This window comes from Thermobia domestica, chromosome 17, assembly GCF_964235325.1.
Source record: "Thermobia domestica chromosome 17, izTheDome1.hap1.1, whole genome shotgun sequence".
In the NCBI taxonomy this organism is placed as follows: Eukaryota; Metazoa; Arthropoda; class Insecta; order Zygentoma; family Lepismatidae; genus Thermobia; species Thermobia domestica.
The window spans coordinates 81,127,457-81,144,162 of NC_137470.1; the positions used below are offsets into that span (position 1 = coordinate 81,127,457).

Below are 16,706 nucleotides of genomic sequence, written 5' to 3' on the forward strand. Positions count from 1 at the left end.
TTCTTTTTTTCTTTTAATTAACTAGTTTCTTTGAAGGATGCTTTGCATACCTGTTGCCTAGTTAATCTGCTGTGAAATAGACTCTACTTGAAAATTTGCTTCGCAAAATTTATATTCATAGCCTACTCACGTTTCAATAACAATATTGTATTTCATTGTTTATTTCTTTAATCATTTTCAGGCCTCTGAATATGATTACTTAGTTCAGTTACTATCTTATTCAGCTTGTACATTTTAATAACTAGAGCTACAATAAGAATTAGTAATAGAAATCCTACTAGTATAAAAATAATTCCAATGCTATAAGTAATATGAGTATCAAAGTGAGCCCATATTGGCATAGTAGGGTTCACTGTCAAATTCGATAGTTGAGAAGAAAGGTTCTGTAATTTATCCAAGTAAAATTGGTTTCCTACATCCCATTGTGAAAATGAAAGATTTATAGGTAATTCTATGTGATGATATGTAACTTCTACGGTATGTCTACTATCTAAGGTTATTTGATTTGCAGTCACTGAAACGAACGCATTGTAAGATAAGAAATAAGCTCTGTGTTGATCGTCTGAATAATTTGAATAAACCGGTGTTTGGACATTTCTAAGAGACAACATGAACAGTTGTTAATGCTGAAAACAAAATAACTACTGGGGTGTATAGATAAATAAATTTGGAGTTTGTAGTATACTTTACTATATAATAACGACTAATTAAAAATAATATGAATAAATATTGAAAAAAAAATCTTTGAAGATTTTTTTTATTAATGCAATCACTCTAAGTTTGTTGAATGTCTATAAATAGTAAATTCTCTAATTTCCTATATCGCGAAATAAGGAAGTTTTCGGCCTAACTAGCTTATCAAAGAAATAGAATAGTCCCAGGAAAGAAAAATAAGGGTATTGATTCCTTTGTGTTCGAAAAGGAAAACCGTAAGGCACTTACACTCACGGTGTCCGAAGAAGAGAGACTGTTATCGCGCAGTCTATTCGCACTTGCTGAGTGAACAAAAGAAATCAATACGAAAGGCTTTCACCAGAGTGACCTAATATCCCTATTCTAGACTAACATATGATCCTCTTCTTTTCCAATGTACCATCTCGATATTCGTCCAGTGGTTCTTGATTTCGCTTCTATTGGTGGTCATCTTTCGTTGATTGAAGATCTGGTTGACTCTCAAAGTTTCGGCGTGGGAACATCTTAAGTTGATAGTAGAAACTTGTTTCTTCTTTGGGCGTCGTCTGTGTCCACCGGCGTCTATGGGTGTCATCTAGCGTCTTCGCTTGTCCTTTGGTGTTGATCACATCATTCATCATGTTTCTTAGTTGTAGATGTTGAATTGTTTCTATAGATGCAAATCTTGGAGAATTTTCTTCGTCCCATGTGTTGTGGAGCAAATTGCCTACTTTCCAGGCTAATGGATGTTTATGTCTCAGCGTCTTCTTCTCTTACTGATGAAATCTTCTTTAAAGATCTGATGTCCACTTCATCACGTTTGGCGTTATTCTTCTTATTTTGATATTCTACGACGATTTTGTTCGCACTGTTAGTGAAACCTACAACTGTAGCTTTCTTGTTATATTTGTGACTGAACACTTCTGGGATCCCTTTCTTTTTCTGATGGTCCTTCACTAGGACAACATCCCCAATCTGGAATTCTGCTTGTTTGTTTTCTTCAAGAAACTTCTCAAGTTGCTTTTGATAATTCTTGATCATATTTTGATAAGCCTCTTCTCTTATCGTTTTCAAAACTTCAATGCGGTCTGCATTTTCGATGTTTTGCACTGGAGTCTGAAATTCATTTTCCAACAATGACCTTGGCTGATAACCATGTAGCAAAAAGAAATTGCTAAATTTTGTTGTCACGTTTGTAACATTATTTAACGAAAAGGTGAGTGCTGGTAAAAATAAGTCCCATGTGTGTCCTTTAGACGATACATAGTGTCGTAACGCTTGCTGAATAGTGTCTGCTGTTTTCTCCACCAAACCTAAAGATTCGTGCTGATTGACAGCTATGAAATTCAATGTGGTTCCCAACCTTTCTGAAAGTTCGGCCATTAATTTACTGCGGTGTCCGGGAAGTCTGTCCAAAAAAATTTTCTCTGGCAAACCATACTTGAGAAATACTTTCCGATATAACGAGTCAGCAATTGATTCTGCTGTTAAGTCTATTAAAGCATCTGTTACAATATACCTAGTACAAAGATCACATGTGATGAGAATGTATTTGTTATGCTTTTCAGACATTGGGAAAGGGCCTACCTGATCGATTTGGATAGTAGAAAAAGGCTGTGATTGAGCATATGTCTGTGGTAACATTTTTGGAGGTTTAGTGACTCTCTTATTTAATAAACAGGATGGGCAACTTCTAACCTTGTTTCTAATGAACGTTTTCATGTGTGGAAAATAAATTCTATGCAATGCATAGTTATATGTTCTCGTTTGACCTTGATGAGCAGAGGTTAATGGCGACTTATGAATCATATCAAACACTTTGTTTTGTAACTTAAAAGGAATACATAGTAAACGTTTGGCTACGTTTGCAAACTTATGTATTCGGTAAAGTTTTCCATCTACTAATTCATAGCATTTCGACATTCGTACTGCATTGGTGTTAGATGAAACTTCACCCGTTTCTAAATATTTATAAATATCTCCAAAGAATGTGTCCTCTCTTTGATAGCGGCCTATATCCTGTGGCTCTGTGAAATTCACTAAACATTTGTCTTGATCGATATTTTCTACTGAAAGATCTCCCGGCTGTACGGGAAGTAGTGTGTAACGGCTAAGTCCGTCAGCTATATTGAGCTCACTTTTTACATGTATTGGCGTGAATTGATAATCTGATATATAAAAGTACCATTTCAAAAGTTTTGGTGGCAAATTCTTACTGGTCTTCAGAAATGTTAGAGCTCTTGAATCTGTCTTCAGATAAAAATGTCTTCCAAGCAGGAAGTAACGAAATGCTCGAAATGAAGCTATAATTGCTAGAAGTTCAATTTCTAAAACACTCAATTTTTTCTCTGATTCTGTTAACAAACGAGAGTAGTATGAGATAACATACCATTCACCTGAATTTTCATCATCTGTCTGCAGCAAAATTGAAGAAATTGCTGTCCTTGACCCGTCAGTATACAAGCACAAGGGTTTGTTTTGATCGTACGGTGCAAGAGCGGGGGCTGCTAGCAATTTCTGTTTCAAAAGTTCAAAAATTTCTTGATGTTGAGCGGTCCATTCAAACCTTTCTCGTTTACGAACGAGCTTTTGAAGCGGTTCCGTGATTTCTGCATAATTGGGCAGAAATTTCCGAATATAATTACAAAGCCCTAAGTAGGATCGTAATTGTTTCGTATTTTTAGGTGGAGGATAAGTTTCAATAGTTTTCAAAATTCTGTCTGAAACTTCAAACCCAAATTTTGAAATTTTGTGTCCCAACGCTATGATTGATTTCATGAGAAACTGTGATTTCTCTACCGACACTCTTAAACCATAGATTCTCAGTCTATGCAACAGTTGTTCTAGAACTTCTACAAATTTCTCTTCAGAATTTGAAAATAGAAACAGATCATCCACATATAAGGCTATATTGTCGGGCTGTAAATTAGCTAGTACAACTGACAGGAACGTATTAAAATAAAAAGGCGAATTTACATAACCTTGTGGCATACGAAGGTATTCGAATTTTCCAAGACTTGGAATGCTAAATGATGTAAATTTCCTTGATTGAGGCTCTAATTCTAATGTGAAAAAGGCATTAGAAATATCCAAGTATCCGTAGTACAAGTGTCCTGACATAGTTGACAGTATTTCACTGACAGGAGGTAAACTAACACTATGATATAAAACTCGTGAATTCAATTCTCTCAGATCAATAATCTTGCGCAGTTTTCCTGACGGTTTCCTAAGAAACATAACCGGAGAATTATAAGGCGAATTGGATCTTTGTATCACCCGTTGTTCCAATAACGTATTTATAAATTGCGTAACTTCCGATTTCAGTGCATGTGGAATTGGAAATTGTTTGCGTGAAAACGGAATTTCTGTGTTAAGTTCAATTTTACATTGAAAATGTCTTGCTTTTCCGATCCTGTTAGGATTCCACGTAAACACATCAGCAAAGCGGTAGCAGAGGTCTATTACTTTTTCTCTATATTCAGGACTGGCATCTTGACCAATATTTAATTTAGAAATTTGGAATAACTGTTGTCCTTCCCGTAATAATTCCTCATCCACATAATTTTCATCTATTGATTGGCAACATTGATTTGACTCTTCAATTTGAACGTCTTCCGCTTTTCCGATTACAAAATTCTTATGAAGAACGACTTTTGTGACTAACGGGTTAATAATTTCAACTACAGGTTCGTTTTTATTTAAAATAGCTCGCGGCACTAAAATTCCTAGTTTCTCAATTATAGACATGTCTGGCTCTAAAATCACTTCTTGACCTGATTTCGAATTAATACATTTAAGTGGAACAATTATTCTTGTCCTTGGAGGAAGATACGTCCTCTTATGAATGACGAACTTTGGATCATATGCCTCTGTCAACAAACAAAATATTGGCTCTGAAACCTGATGACCCGTATTACTCTGTTGTTGTGTGTTACGAGGAGGCTTTCCATATCTAAACAAAGATAGCATCTTATTAAGGTAATCAACACGGGCGTTATGAAAAATAAAGAAGTCATTTCCTAAAAGAGCTTTCGGACCAAAATTTTCCACTATTCTAAACCTGTGATGAAAGGATCGACCGTTGATTAGAAATTTGATTATGGCTGTGTGTTTCAGCTCTATAGGTTCACATGAAACGCCAACAACTTTCGTAATTTCCTGTGACAATTTAGTTTTAGGAGATAGCAATGATTTATCTAAAATTGATATTGTACTTGCCGTATCTGCAATTATTTTTAATGGTTTCTTTCTCAGTTGAATTGTAAATCTAACCATGTCCCCTTCAATTTCTAATGGAGTCTGTATCTCTTCTCCCTGAACATTCTTTGGTTTATATTGACGGTGTATACTAGTATTATTAATATCTACGGGCGGGCCCTTTTTCTTGTTATCTGTACATCCACCGTCTGCATGTACAGACGTTGTCAGTTTAAATTATGAGTTCCCTGTACCTGATTCATTTGGGAAGGGTTTTGTACAGGAACATAATATGTTGTACCATTACTTTGCATGTGATGTACACCCTGCATTTGATTAAAACTAGGTACCTGTTGTACATGAGGCACATTAGTATGATGACAACAACACTGGTTGTTATGATAATTTGCGCGTCCTGATCTAAAATTACCGCGACCACCACGGCCTCGAAAATTGTTATTTTTCCCTCTAAAATTGTTGTATTGAGTATTGTTTCTACCCTGATTATTCTTAAAATTGCCTCTCTTACTACCTCGAAAATTATTTCTGTTATTCTGATGGGATTGAGAATTATTTTGCGCACAGTTGGTGTTTAACTTTTGCGAATCTGAAGAACCGCCTTCGATTCTCAGCGACAATTTTTCTATTTCTTTCTGTAACTGGCTAATGGAAGATGTAACCTCGCTACTTTGAGATGATGATGAAGGTGTGTTTATGTTCTGAGTTTCCGAGTGTTCTGCTCTGTGTTGTTGTTTCTCTACTAATTCACGAATTGCTTTCCTTTTATTTTTCCTGTGCCTATGTGACGTAATCTCGTCCTCGGACTCGGACGAAGAACTGTCAGTAACCGTAGATTCTGATTCAGAATCAGATGACGAACACCTACATTTCCCTTTTCTACACTTCTTCTTATACGCTTTCTTAATACGTGCATCTATTTCTCTCTTTTTTCTATTTCTAATTTTACATTCATTTGCTTCTAACGTATAGAGAGCCTGGATAAACGCATCTAAAGTGTCAAAAGACTCATAACCTAGGTGTTGAATATAGTACGGTTTCAACCCTGCTGTAATGATTGAAATGATCTGCTCTTCTGTCAAAGTCGGAGCATGTTTGTCTACCATGGATAAAATATCATAAACAAACGACTGAATGGGTTCATGCTTTTTCTGAATCCTATTCTGTACGGTAGAGAAAAAATCTACACTATCTCTAGCATTCTTGAAACATTTAATTATCTCAGCTTTACAATTCGCGTAGGTTGTTTCATCTGTAATGTTCTTTCTCTTTAACAAAGTTCGCAATTGTTCTTTTAGTTTCCCTGGAAACGCGGTGATTATCATTTGTTTTGCTATTTTATCAGTCCAATTATTTAACCGTACACAGTCATCATATTCATCAAAGAACTGCTGTATCGTGATTTTGTGTGGTTTAAATTTCGGAACTGGATAATGGGAATTGTATACATTAACAATAGGATTTTGAGCTCCCTGACCTTCACTGTGTTGTCCCTGCATTTTCTTAGACTTATTGTATTTCCGTTTTAGGGGAGGGATTTTTACTTTTATTGGAATCTTTTTGTATCTTAACGTTCTAAATTGTCCGTCTGAATGTTCTGTATCACTGCTGGAAGTATTATTCATATCCTATATACGAACAGAAAATAAACCTTCTCATTGCGGCTAATTTTGCAACCTAAGCAAAGTACACTGACCATTAGTTTGTAAATGCAGCAAATTCCTATATGACAACAAGAATCTTGGTGTATTGTCCGTTTCTTTAGTAACAAGAGGAAATGAATCTCGCAAGACTATATAGCATTATAACAACTGACGTCTGTAATTTCAGCATACTATGAGAGAGAGAAAAAAAAAACATGAAACTCCTTTTACTCAACTTGACAAACTGATGTTATCGTCTAAATAATTTAAACTACGCGTGATACGCTTCATTCCCATATGTATGAGGCATCGGAATCAAGCATGATGTATCTAATTTAATGTAACTTGAATGGCCTATAAAATAAGCGAGATCTCCGAAATCGAAACATATGTGGTAAATGACCATAATCTAATTAATGTTGTCCGGAATCTTAATTTTACCTATAAATGGATAAAACCGGATGCTTCCACCATAACGTGTGCTACAAATTTCTAACCGGAATGATTTAGTATCTTAGAAACTTTTTATATTTGGGGGCAGAGCGTAGCTCATCTGAAATTTGTAACACCGTGTATTTAGACAACTCGAGGATGAATTTAACAAATCGTCTTAGGATAAGAAATGAAATACTCAATTACTTTTGGATATTTTCGACATCACACCACAAGCTATTAGGATTCGAAATGGTCTTAACTATAGAAATCTACTACATCGTAATGGCACAGAAACTTAACCATTATGGTTATCTAACATCGCAAATAGATGTAGTACTCACAGGTTGTTCAGCTCAGTTCAACTCCAAACGATGTCCTTCCACTCTCCAATCTTAATTACAACTCCCGATTCTAGTCTTCATCCTCAACCAGCACAACCCCTTTCCGGGATTCAGGTGCTTCCTGGTTGTGGCGAAGAGCTTAGCTCAGGTCTCTTTCTGCAATCTCTTACTTCCTTATTTCCGTATAGGAAAACTTCCTATAATTGTGGTGTGATGCCGACGTTATCTGTTTTTATTTTTTTTCTAAGCAGTATGACTATAACTTCCTTGTTTTATAATAAACAACATAAATTAGACAAACACATGTAAGGATTTTGGGTACTTTACAATATAGTTAGTATAATAGTGAAAATTACTAAAGAATTTTATTCGCTTTTTACAGGAGGGTGCATGTAACTAACCACACACTAAAGCTACTTGGAGGTGAATACCAAGTAGAAAGAAGCGATGGAGATATACGAGATCCTTATCTTAGGGAAAATGACATATCAACTTTCCTCATCATTCCACCACCGCAAATGCGGGTATTTATTCTCGATTCCATACTCTATTTTGTATAGTCCTATGCATGTTTATTGTTAAGTAAACTAATACAGTGTTACAAAACTTAATCTTTCTTGGCATTATTCTAGAAATGTGGTTCTACTTAATATGGCACTAACATCAAAATATAAATTAAACTAAACCTATATTGCCAAATTATCAACTCTTATTTTCAGTGAACTTAATCGTGTATGTAAATTTCCCATGTATTTGTCAATAATACGATATATATTACAGTATACTATTCTTTAGTATGTATACAATATTCCTTAATATTATATACCGGTACATATATATATATATACAGAGAGAGAGAGAGACGTTAGCTTTTTGAAAAAATTAGTATCTTTTTAAAATTAAAAATGCAATAGAAAAATTACCGACACTTCTTCATCTAATCAGCAATCAAGTTATCAGCACCTTTTTGCACACTTTAATACATTCATCTGTCTCATGTATAGAAAGTAACTGCCTAGTCCTTTAAACAACTTCTTCAAGAATATATGATGACATTCTGTTTCCCAACACACTACAGTGGGTATAACACAATAATCCTTTCATGCTGTAGTCTCTAATCCTATGATACCTGGGCTTGCAAATAGTACGAAACCAGATGTTAACATCAGTTTGACCTTCAAATTTTCTTACACATATTACGCACCGGAAATAACACTTGGTTACCGCCAAAAATCCAGTAAGAAGATTCATTTTTGCTAGTGAATATGATGGATTAAACTTTATGTGAATTGTAGCACTACTACTGAAACGAATATTATTTCAGTAGATGAGTGTAGTGATTCTTTTAGATAGTTTCCCAGTGGCAAGTGGTTAAAAATGTTAATGAATGAGTTTATTGAATTACTACTCACTTGGATGATATTACCAACGTGTTGTATAAGAAGTATTTGACGAAAACGAACAATCAAAGAAGAAAAGGAGAATTTTATGAGCATGTAATACAATTACTCTAAATGAACAAGAAATAAATATGGCACTTTCGAGGTTTGTGCGGTATGTTGTAAGATAAAATAAGATGACTAGCTTAAGAAATTATTTTCTACTAACTTCCAAAAGATTGACCGCATTAATTAGACTGTTTTGAACTGAGAATTCTCTAAGTCCAAACTCAGTATTTTTAGGAATAGTATACCACGTCCAATCCCCCAAGACAACTTTCGCAATTGGGGAAAACTTGTGCCGATATGTTTTCTTTTAACTACAATAAGATATATTGAAATGTTATTAAGTGTAGAAAAAAGTAACATTCATTGAAATAAGTAATGATACAGTATTTTGAAACAATGCATACGTTGAGCAATCGCTGTTTTTTAAAACTACGTTTCATTATGAAAAAGATCATTTCCAATTAAACGACATTGCACTTCTTCCTTGTACTTAATGTACCCATATATATTTGTTTATTTTCTGAGAGTACTTGGTGGTCTTCATATGACGGATTTTCAGCATTAATTCCCTTTGTGAGTGTACAATACGAATCAATTTTCGGCCAGTAAGTCAAAATTTTGTGCATGAATCTATTAGGGAAACGCTTAACTTGATTAAGTTCATAGTATCAAAATGTACTTTATACGGAAAGTATTATATATTAATTTAGACATAATGGTTCTGTGTGAACGAATTCTATGTACTACTAATAATACAGTCAAATACGGATCTCTCTGACAACAGTATTACCATCGTTAAAATGTCTTTATGTCCCATTGAACTTAGTAATCAACAGTTAATAGGAATTTTCTTGTCAATTATGATGGCATAGCGTCTAGTTTCGGTGAAGAATATTCTGAGGACAATGTGTATTCTAAACGTACTGGACGTAAATTAATTAAGGTTAAACGAAACATTATTTTTTTATTAGAGAGTTTGGTTTGCGCCTATTTTGTAGTTACCCAGGTTAAATCCAAATATTTACTTTCCGTAAATCACAAGAACATTTTGTTCAAGAATGTCCAGCATTGAGGCAGAAAATTCAAACTTTATCCGACAGTTAGAAGCTCTCAGCCGCCACCACTTCGTACACTAATAATCTTCCACATAAAAAAGATCTTTAAATATTGGTAACTACATGAAATTTCCTCTCCTTGCTTCTGATCAACCTGATACGTCTTTTCATCATGATCTCCGAGGATTTGGCAAATCCCAAGATTACGTAATTTGCCCTGATCCCTTTAAGAAGTTCGTCCTATTTAGCCGAAGGTTTTTGCTCGTGTGAATACCACTCCAGTACTCGCGTCTAGCTCTGAGGACAAGGTAAAGGAAGTTCTAAAGGAAAAACAGCTTGCCCAGGTAAGTAACCAAATATAACGAAGGGAGATAATTGTTGATCCATGTGTTCACAATGGACCACGATAACAAATCTGGCGTTTACTTGGATGGAGGCACAAACAACACGGTTAATCGGGATGTACAATCACTCGCTAGTGATTCTGCTACTGAATCTAATCTCAGTGCCTCCAAATATGATAAACGTAAACTTTCCAAATTAAAGCCAACTGGTGGAGTGTCGGAAACAACTAAATGAAATGAAATGAAATGAAATCTTTAAGTTTTACGTTCCACGTTTATGCCGGTTAGGCTAAAGGACACAGTGATGGTGAGAGATGAGTGAAATGGTGGAATGAAGAAAGAGGGAGGAAACGGGAGAACCCCGAGAAAACCCACGAGCACGGTGTTTGTCCACCACACGGCGCAAGCTAGGATCTCCAAACACCGTAGGGGAACGCTCTACTACTGAATCACCGTGCCCTCCCAACAACAACTAAAGGATTCCGTAATACGGATGTCACACTAGTTACATTTCCCACTTCGATAAAGTTAAAAGCTGGTACATCCCCAGAGGATGACTCATAATTACTTTCTTTGTCATATTCTGGCCTGTCAATGTTTACCATTTCCTTCCTTACTCTTTTCTCTTCGTTGTTTAGTGAATAGTTTGTTTTGCCACTCTTAACCGTAATGAATTATATTCTGATAAACAAGCATTAGGGGATTTCATTTAAACGGCAGATATTGGCGTGTCGTTTCCTAAAGGAATGCCCCTTCCTGAGTACGATAATCTTTTCAATACATACAGTATCTACTATTCACGTTTCGTGGAGAATGAGCTGGATACACTCATATTCAAAATTGTTGTCGTATGCATGTGAATATGTTGTTGTAGGAATATAATTTGCCGTTGTAGGAATAGACCCAGATGGCACAATTCAAGAAGGCTCTACCAAATGGAAAAATTTAACAGATACAGATCTTCCAGAAATTATCAAAAGAGGTTCTCAGGCATCTTGGTACACACCAATTGCAGCGCATTTTCATGAACTTCTCTTACAGTCAGTTCACTAGTTAACAAATTTAAACTTTTTGTTTGTTACATGAGAAAAATCACCTGATCTTAAAGGAACTTTTTGCGCTGAATTCGAATATGCACTCGGTTTCTCTCCATCACGTACAGTTTTCCCGTAACAGAGGGATTTTCGGGAAATTCCCTCAAAAATTTCCCTTTTTCAGATATTTTATTCCCCTAGCTCCTGTCCCCTTACATATAGTAACATAGAAATTATACCTAAGTATACCTTGATTTATATTTAATAAACCCTAAAAGTTTCGTAAAAATCGCTTTGTTCTTTCTAGAGAAATAAATATATTTGTATGTATACTGTGTGCACTGTTTATTGCACCTGATAGTAATGCTTTCAGATCTCCTGAGTTGGGGTAAAATGATTTGCTTTATTACTACAAACACAGACATGAAAATGAATATTTACAATAGTCAACAACACACTTGTATTGCTCTCTGTAAATTAGAAACGTGTATAAAAATAGAATGTACTTCCAACGTATATTTTTTTTAAACGTACAGTATATGTATATCTTAATACATAAATATACAATTCTCCAAGTTTTTTCGTTTTGTTCATGAAATGGTTATCAATATTTGTTATCAAATGTAACAGAATGCAAAAGAAAGAAAGAATGGAATACAGACTCATTGTTGACAACAATGAACTAATGCAGTCTGAATTTTCCACTACGGTATCGTTTCCCCCTCCCCCCGTGCATTTCTTTCTTTCTTGTGTTCTTGACACCTGGTGAGGGAGTTTTGTACATTTTTATATTGACGTGTGGTTTAACACTACTTCACTTTCAAAGTTATCTTTGCTGCTAAGAGTGCTTTCATGTTTGATCTTAACGGCATTATACCCAACTAAGACCAGAAGTTTAGTTTGTGATCAGTACAATGGCGTCAAGAGGACGGCGTTCGTGTGTTAACTCACCAAATAGTTTTTGTTATGTGTGTGGCCAGTTTGTAGTTAGGGGGGCGCGGTGGCTCAGTGGTAGAGCGTTCACCTCTGGTGCTTGGGGTCCCGGGTTCGATCCCAGCCCCGCCAAGTGAACTTTGTGGTGGACAAACACCGTGCTCGTGGGTTTTCTCGGGGTTCTCCCGTTTCCTCCCACTTTCTTCATTCCACCATTTCACTCATCTCTCATCATCACCGTCTCCTTTAGCCTAACCGGCATAACCGTGGGACGTAAAACTTAAAGATTTCATTTTTCATTTTTCAGTTTGTAGTTAAAGGACAGTGTAGATCCATTACGCCATCGGTGAAACTAGCATATTATATATATTTCGGATGTCGTGTGGGAGATCAGGACAAAACTTGGGCACCCAACATAATTTGTGCGTCGTGCTACGTCACTTTACTTGCATGGGCCAAAGGGAAACGGAGGTTCATGAAATTTGCTGTACCAATGGTGTGGAGAGAACCCACCAACCATCTGGATGATTGTTATTTTTGTCTCACAGTAGTTAAGGGACATTCTAAAAAAAGCAAATACACAATAAGTTATCCCAACGTTAAATCCGCAATTAGACATATTCCGCACGGGGATGAACTTCCACTTCCCGAGCCCCCTACCAACTGGGAAGAGATATGGCCAAAATACTCTGATGATGATCATGACCTTGATGAACCATCGACATCAACATGTACATCCAAGGATCCAACGTTCATCCCTGACTGTGTTCGCGAGCCACATTTCATCCGAATGTGAACTTAATGACCTAGTCCGTGATTTGCACCTGACTAAACAAGAGGCGGAACTTCTGGGATCAAGGCTCCAGCAGTGGAACTTATTGGATGCAGAAACGAAGATATCAGTGTACAGGAAAAGGCACGTTCAATTTTCGAGCTAGTTCTCAATGCAAGATAATGTGTGCGTATGTACGGATATAAATGGGTTGATGGCGGAGCTAGGAATTCCTTACGTTTCAGAAGAATGGAGGTTATTTATCGACGCGTCAAAGGTCAGCCTTAAAGCTGTCCTTTTACATAATGGAAATAAAAAACCTTCTATACCACTTGCGCACTCAGTGAAGATTAAGGAATCCTATGACACCATGTCAACTTTGCTAAATCTTATAAATTACAAGGACTATTGTTGGCAAATATGTTGTGATCTCAAGGTATTTGGTATTTTATTAGGACTGCAGTGCGGTTACACGAAGTACCAATGTTTTTTATGTTTATGGGATAGCCGAGCTGATGACAAACATTATGAAGTGAAGGAATGGGAACCTAGAGTGAATTACGTACCTGGAGAATGCAACGTCAAATACGCTCCTTTGGTAGATCCTAATAATATATTACTACCGCCACTTCATATCAAGTTAGGACTTATGAAAAACTTTGTCAAAGCCATGGACACATCTGGTGAAGGTTTCAAGTACTTGCGAGATAAGTTCCCTAACCTGAGTGATGCTAAGATTTCAGCGGGAGTGTTTATTGGTTTCCAAATTAGGAAATTAATGCTTGATGATAGCTTTGACAGCAAGTTAAACAGTGCTGAGCTAGCTGCCTGGACAGCATTTAAGTGTGTTGTGCGCAACTTTCTGGGCAACAACAAAGCTGAGAGTTACAGAGAAATCGTACAGGACATGATACAGAAATACAAAGAGTTGGGTTGTAGGATGTCTTTAAAAATCCACTTTTTGCACTCCCACCTCAGCTTCTTTCCTGCTAACCTAGGTGCTCTCAGCGACGAACAGGGGGAAAGATTCCACCAAGATATAATGGCAATGGAGAAAATGTACCAGGGACGATGGGATCCTTCAATGATGGGGGACTATTGTTGGTGTCTTGTTAGAGAATGCAACATTTCTTACAAAAGAAGGAAGTAGTGTACGTTTTTGTAACCCAATAGAAGTTTCATATATTGTGATAGTTTTGATTGTCTTTTCATGACCTTTTGGTACATTTGTATTATTGTTTATTGTAAATTGTCACATTTGTAAATTATATTGTATTATATTTTATATATGTGTTTGTGGTAATAAAGCAAAACGTTTTACCTCAACTTAAGAGATCTGAAAGCATTACTATAAGGTGCAATAAACAGTACACACAGTATACATACAAACATATTTATTTCTCTAGAAAGAATAAAGCGATTATTACGAAACTTGCAGGGTTTGTTAAATATGAATCAAAGTATACTTAGGTATAATTTCTATGTTAGTATATGCAAGGGGACAAGATCTTGGGGTGTAAAATAAACGAAAAGGGAATTTTTTGAGGGATTTTCCCGAAAATCCCTCTATTACGGGAAAATCGTACGTGATGGAGAAAAACCGAGTGCATATTCGAATTCAGCGCAAAAAGTTCCTTTAAGAATAGGTATTTGCTTTTATGTAACAAAACCTTTGTTAACTAGTGTATTGCTCCAGTGGAAAAAGCCAGGATTCGTGCTGCCTCATCCCTACATGCTGAGGCATGGTTGTGTGTACTCCCAAAGCTGGTGGGCCACTTTTTTGGGTACGTCCCGCTGATGGGAGTCACATATATTGTGAAAAGGTGGTGGAGTGACGAGGGAATTTGAATACCAATTAAAATATAAATGAAGATTAATTAGTAACGCTCTTTATCTTATGCAAATCCCTATTTGGAGTCAAAGGTGACTTCTTGCTGGAGCCGCCACTACCACACTTATTACCTTAATGAGCATGAGAAAACTAAAATAAAAAAATAACATCTCAGGGTTTTAAACTTCATAACTATCTCAGGGTTTTTATAATACCTTCAGCTATGGTCTATGCAGCTACGTGTAAAGGGTATCGAAATTCAACAAGGTAAAAAAAATTCAAATGAACAGGTAGCAGCCTGTTTGTTTACCCTTTACACTCATAGCTGGGTAGTTTAGTTCCATGGGGCGAAGCCTCCCTGAGCCCGAACCAGGAAGGTGGTCAGAATACTAGAGAAAGGATTAAATGTTTCCTTAACTCTCCATCCTGAGAAGAAAACATCTGAATTAGCAATTTGGTACTCACCAAACAGGAAAACAGAAACCCTCTCGCTACTGGTAGGTGATAACATTTATTAGCCAGGTTGATATTGTAAATTTAATTCACTAACACACACACTAAATGCATTTTTTACACAGCACACTTTCTTTACCGATATTTGAATAGAGATTACTTTGATGTTGGTGCACCACTAAATACACGGGATTCAATATTAGAAATCACTCTTTATATAATTGTTTGACACATGGTATAAACCACACGGTTAGATAATTTATATTTTAAACGATAAACGCCAGACACTTCAATGAGCTCAACTATTTACAGCAGTAAACAAAATAACATTTCTCCTCATTTGGTAAAGAGTTGATAGTCTCTTTCAGTCTATAGTAATGTGAGGAGCAGAGGAAGTATATTAAAAAAAATAAAACAACAAATCAGATTCCGTAGCACAGTTCCATTTTGTGACGTGACGAATAACTGTCCAATTCTTTTGAGAGTATCTGAACGCACTCAAAGGGACGTTGAATTGTTTCTATGATAATGACACCACAGTTTCGGGATGCTAATAGTTCATGTCGTCTATATTACGAAAACCGGAACGGTTCTGGTAGTATTAGCAGTAGACGCTGGGATGACGTCATAGAGGTCAAACCCTGCACAGGAGTGCTTAGCAGCACAACTAAAATATGATCTCTTTCTGGTCTCCTTTTAAAAGTTCTGGAGAGCCCTGTCCATTAACTGGGACAGGCAAATGGCTCTGGTGAGATCTGTTCGTAAACTTATAGATCTGTATCAAAACAAAATCAAACGGTAGGCGTGATGCACTACTTGAAAGTTATTTCCACTGCGTTGTACGTCTACATCCAACTGATGCATGGCCATTATAGCCAAAGTTTTTAACACATGATGAAAATGACAATATAATGTCAAATAATGAAGTGTGTGAGAATGTGTAAAACTGTAGCACAGTTTCCTTCTAAACTTTTATATATCTCTCACATGATAAACTCGTGTCCAGTAACAAGCACTTTGTGAATATATCTTTCACACACCGAAACACGGTATATAATATACTATATACATAAATACACAGGACTCCTGGGAGCCGAACGTGCTTCACCGTCCTGGGTTCTAACAACAACTAACTTGAGCACTGTCACATTTTCCCTGATTAGTTCGGTCGCTTCCTGGAAATCCAGGGACTCGCTCTTCTAAGAACAGTTACAGGAAATGTTTGTAGCCGGAGGCTAAAACTTGGGTGGTCTGTGCAGCCACAAAGACAAGGAACGGCAGAACTGCACAGCACTTCACCAAACACTCGTGACAGGTGCTGCCACCACTGCACCAAGCAGCAGTTTTGAAAGTTCTTCGACACAACAGTTGTCCAGAGCAGCAACCATGTAAATAAACACTTCTTTTGTTGATTATAACTATATACAGCATAGAAAAACATGATTAGACATACATAAAGATATGATAAGATACACTGAACATAATTATACATAGATATACAGATGACACTCAGTATTTTCAGCGTAGGGA

General features: G+C 36.4%; 1 protein-coding gene across 2 annotated transcripts in view; it reads left to right on the top strand.

Annotated features, from left to right (window-relative positions):
- LOC145673783 (adenylate cyclase type 2-like) overlaps positions 1-16,706 on the top strand; it is a 1,485,668-nt gene that overhangs the window by 614,063 nt on the left and 854,899 nt on the right. For both annotated transcript variants that reach the window (XM_081743538.1, XM_081743539.1), the window contains exon 10: positions 7,689-7,830. In XM_081743538.1, the coding sequence (XP_081599664.1) occupies positions 7,689-7,830 (142 nt within the window). The remainder of the gene's footprint in view (positions 1-7,688; positions 7,831-16,706) is intronic.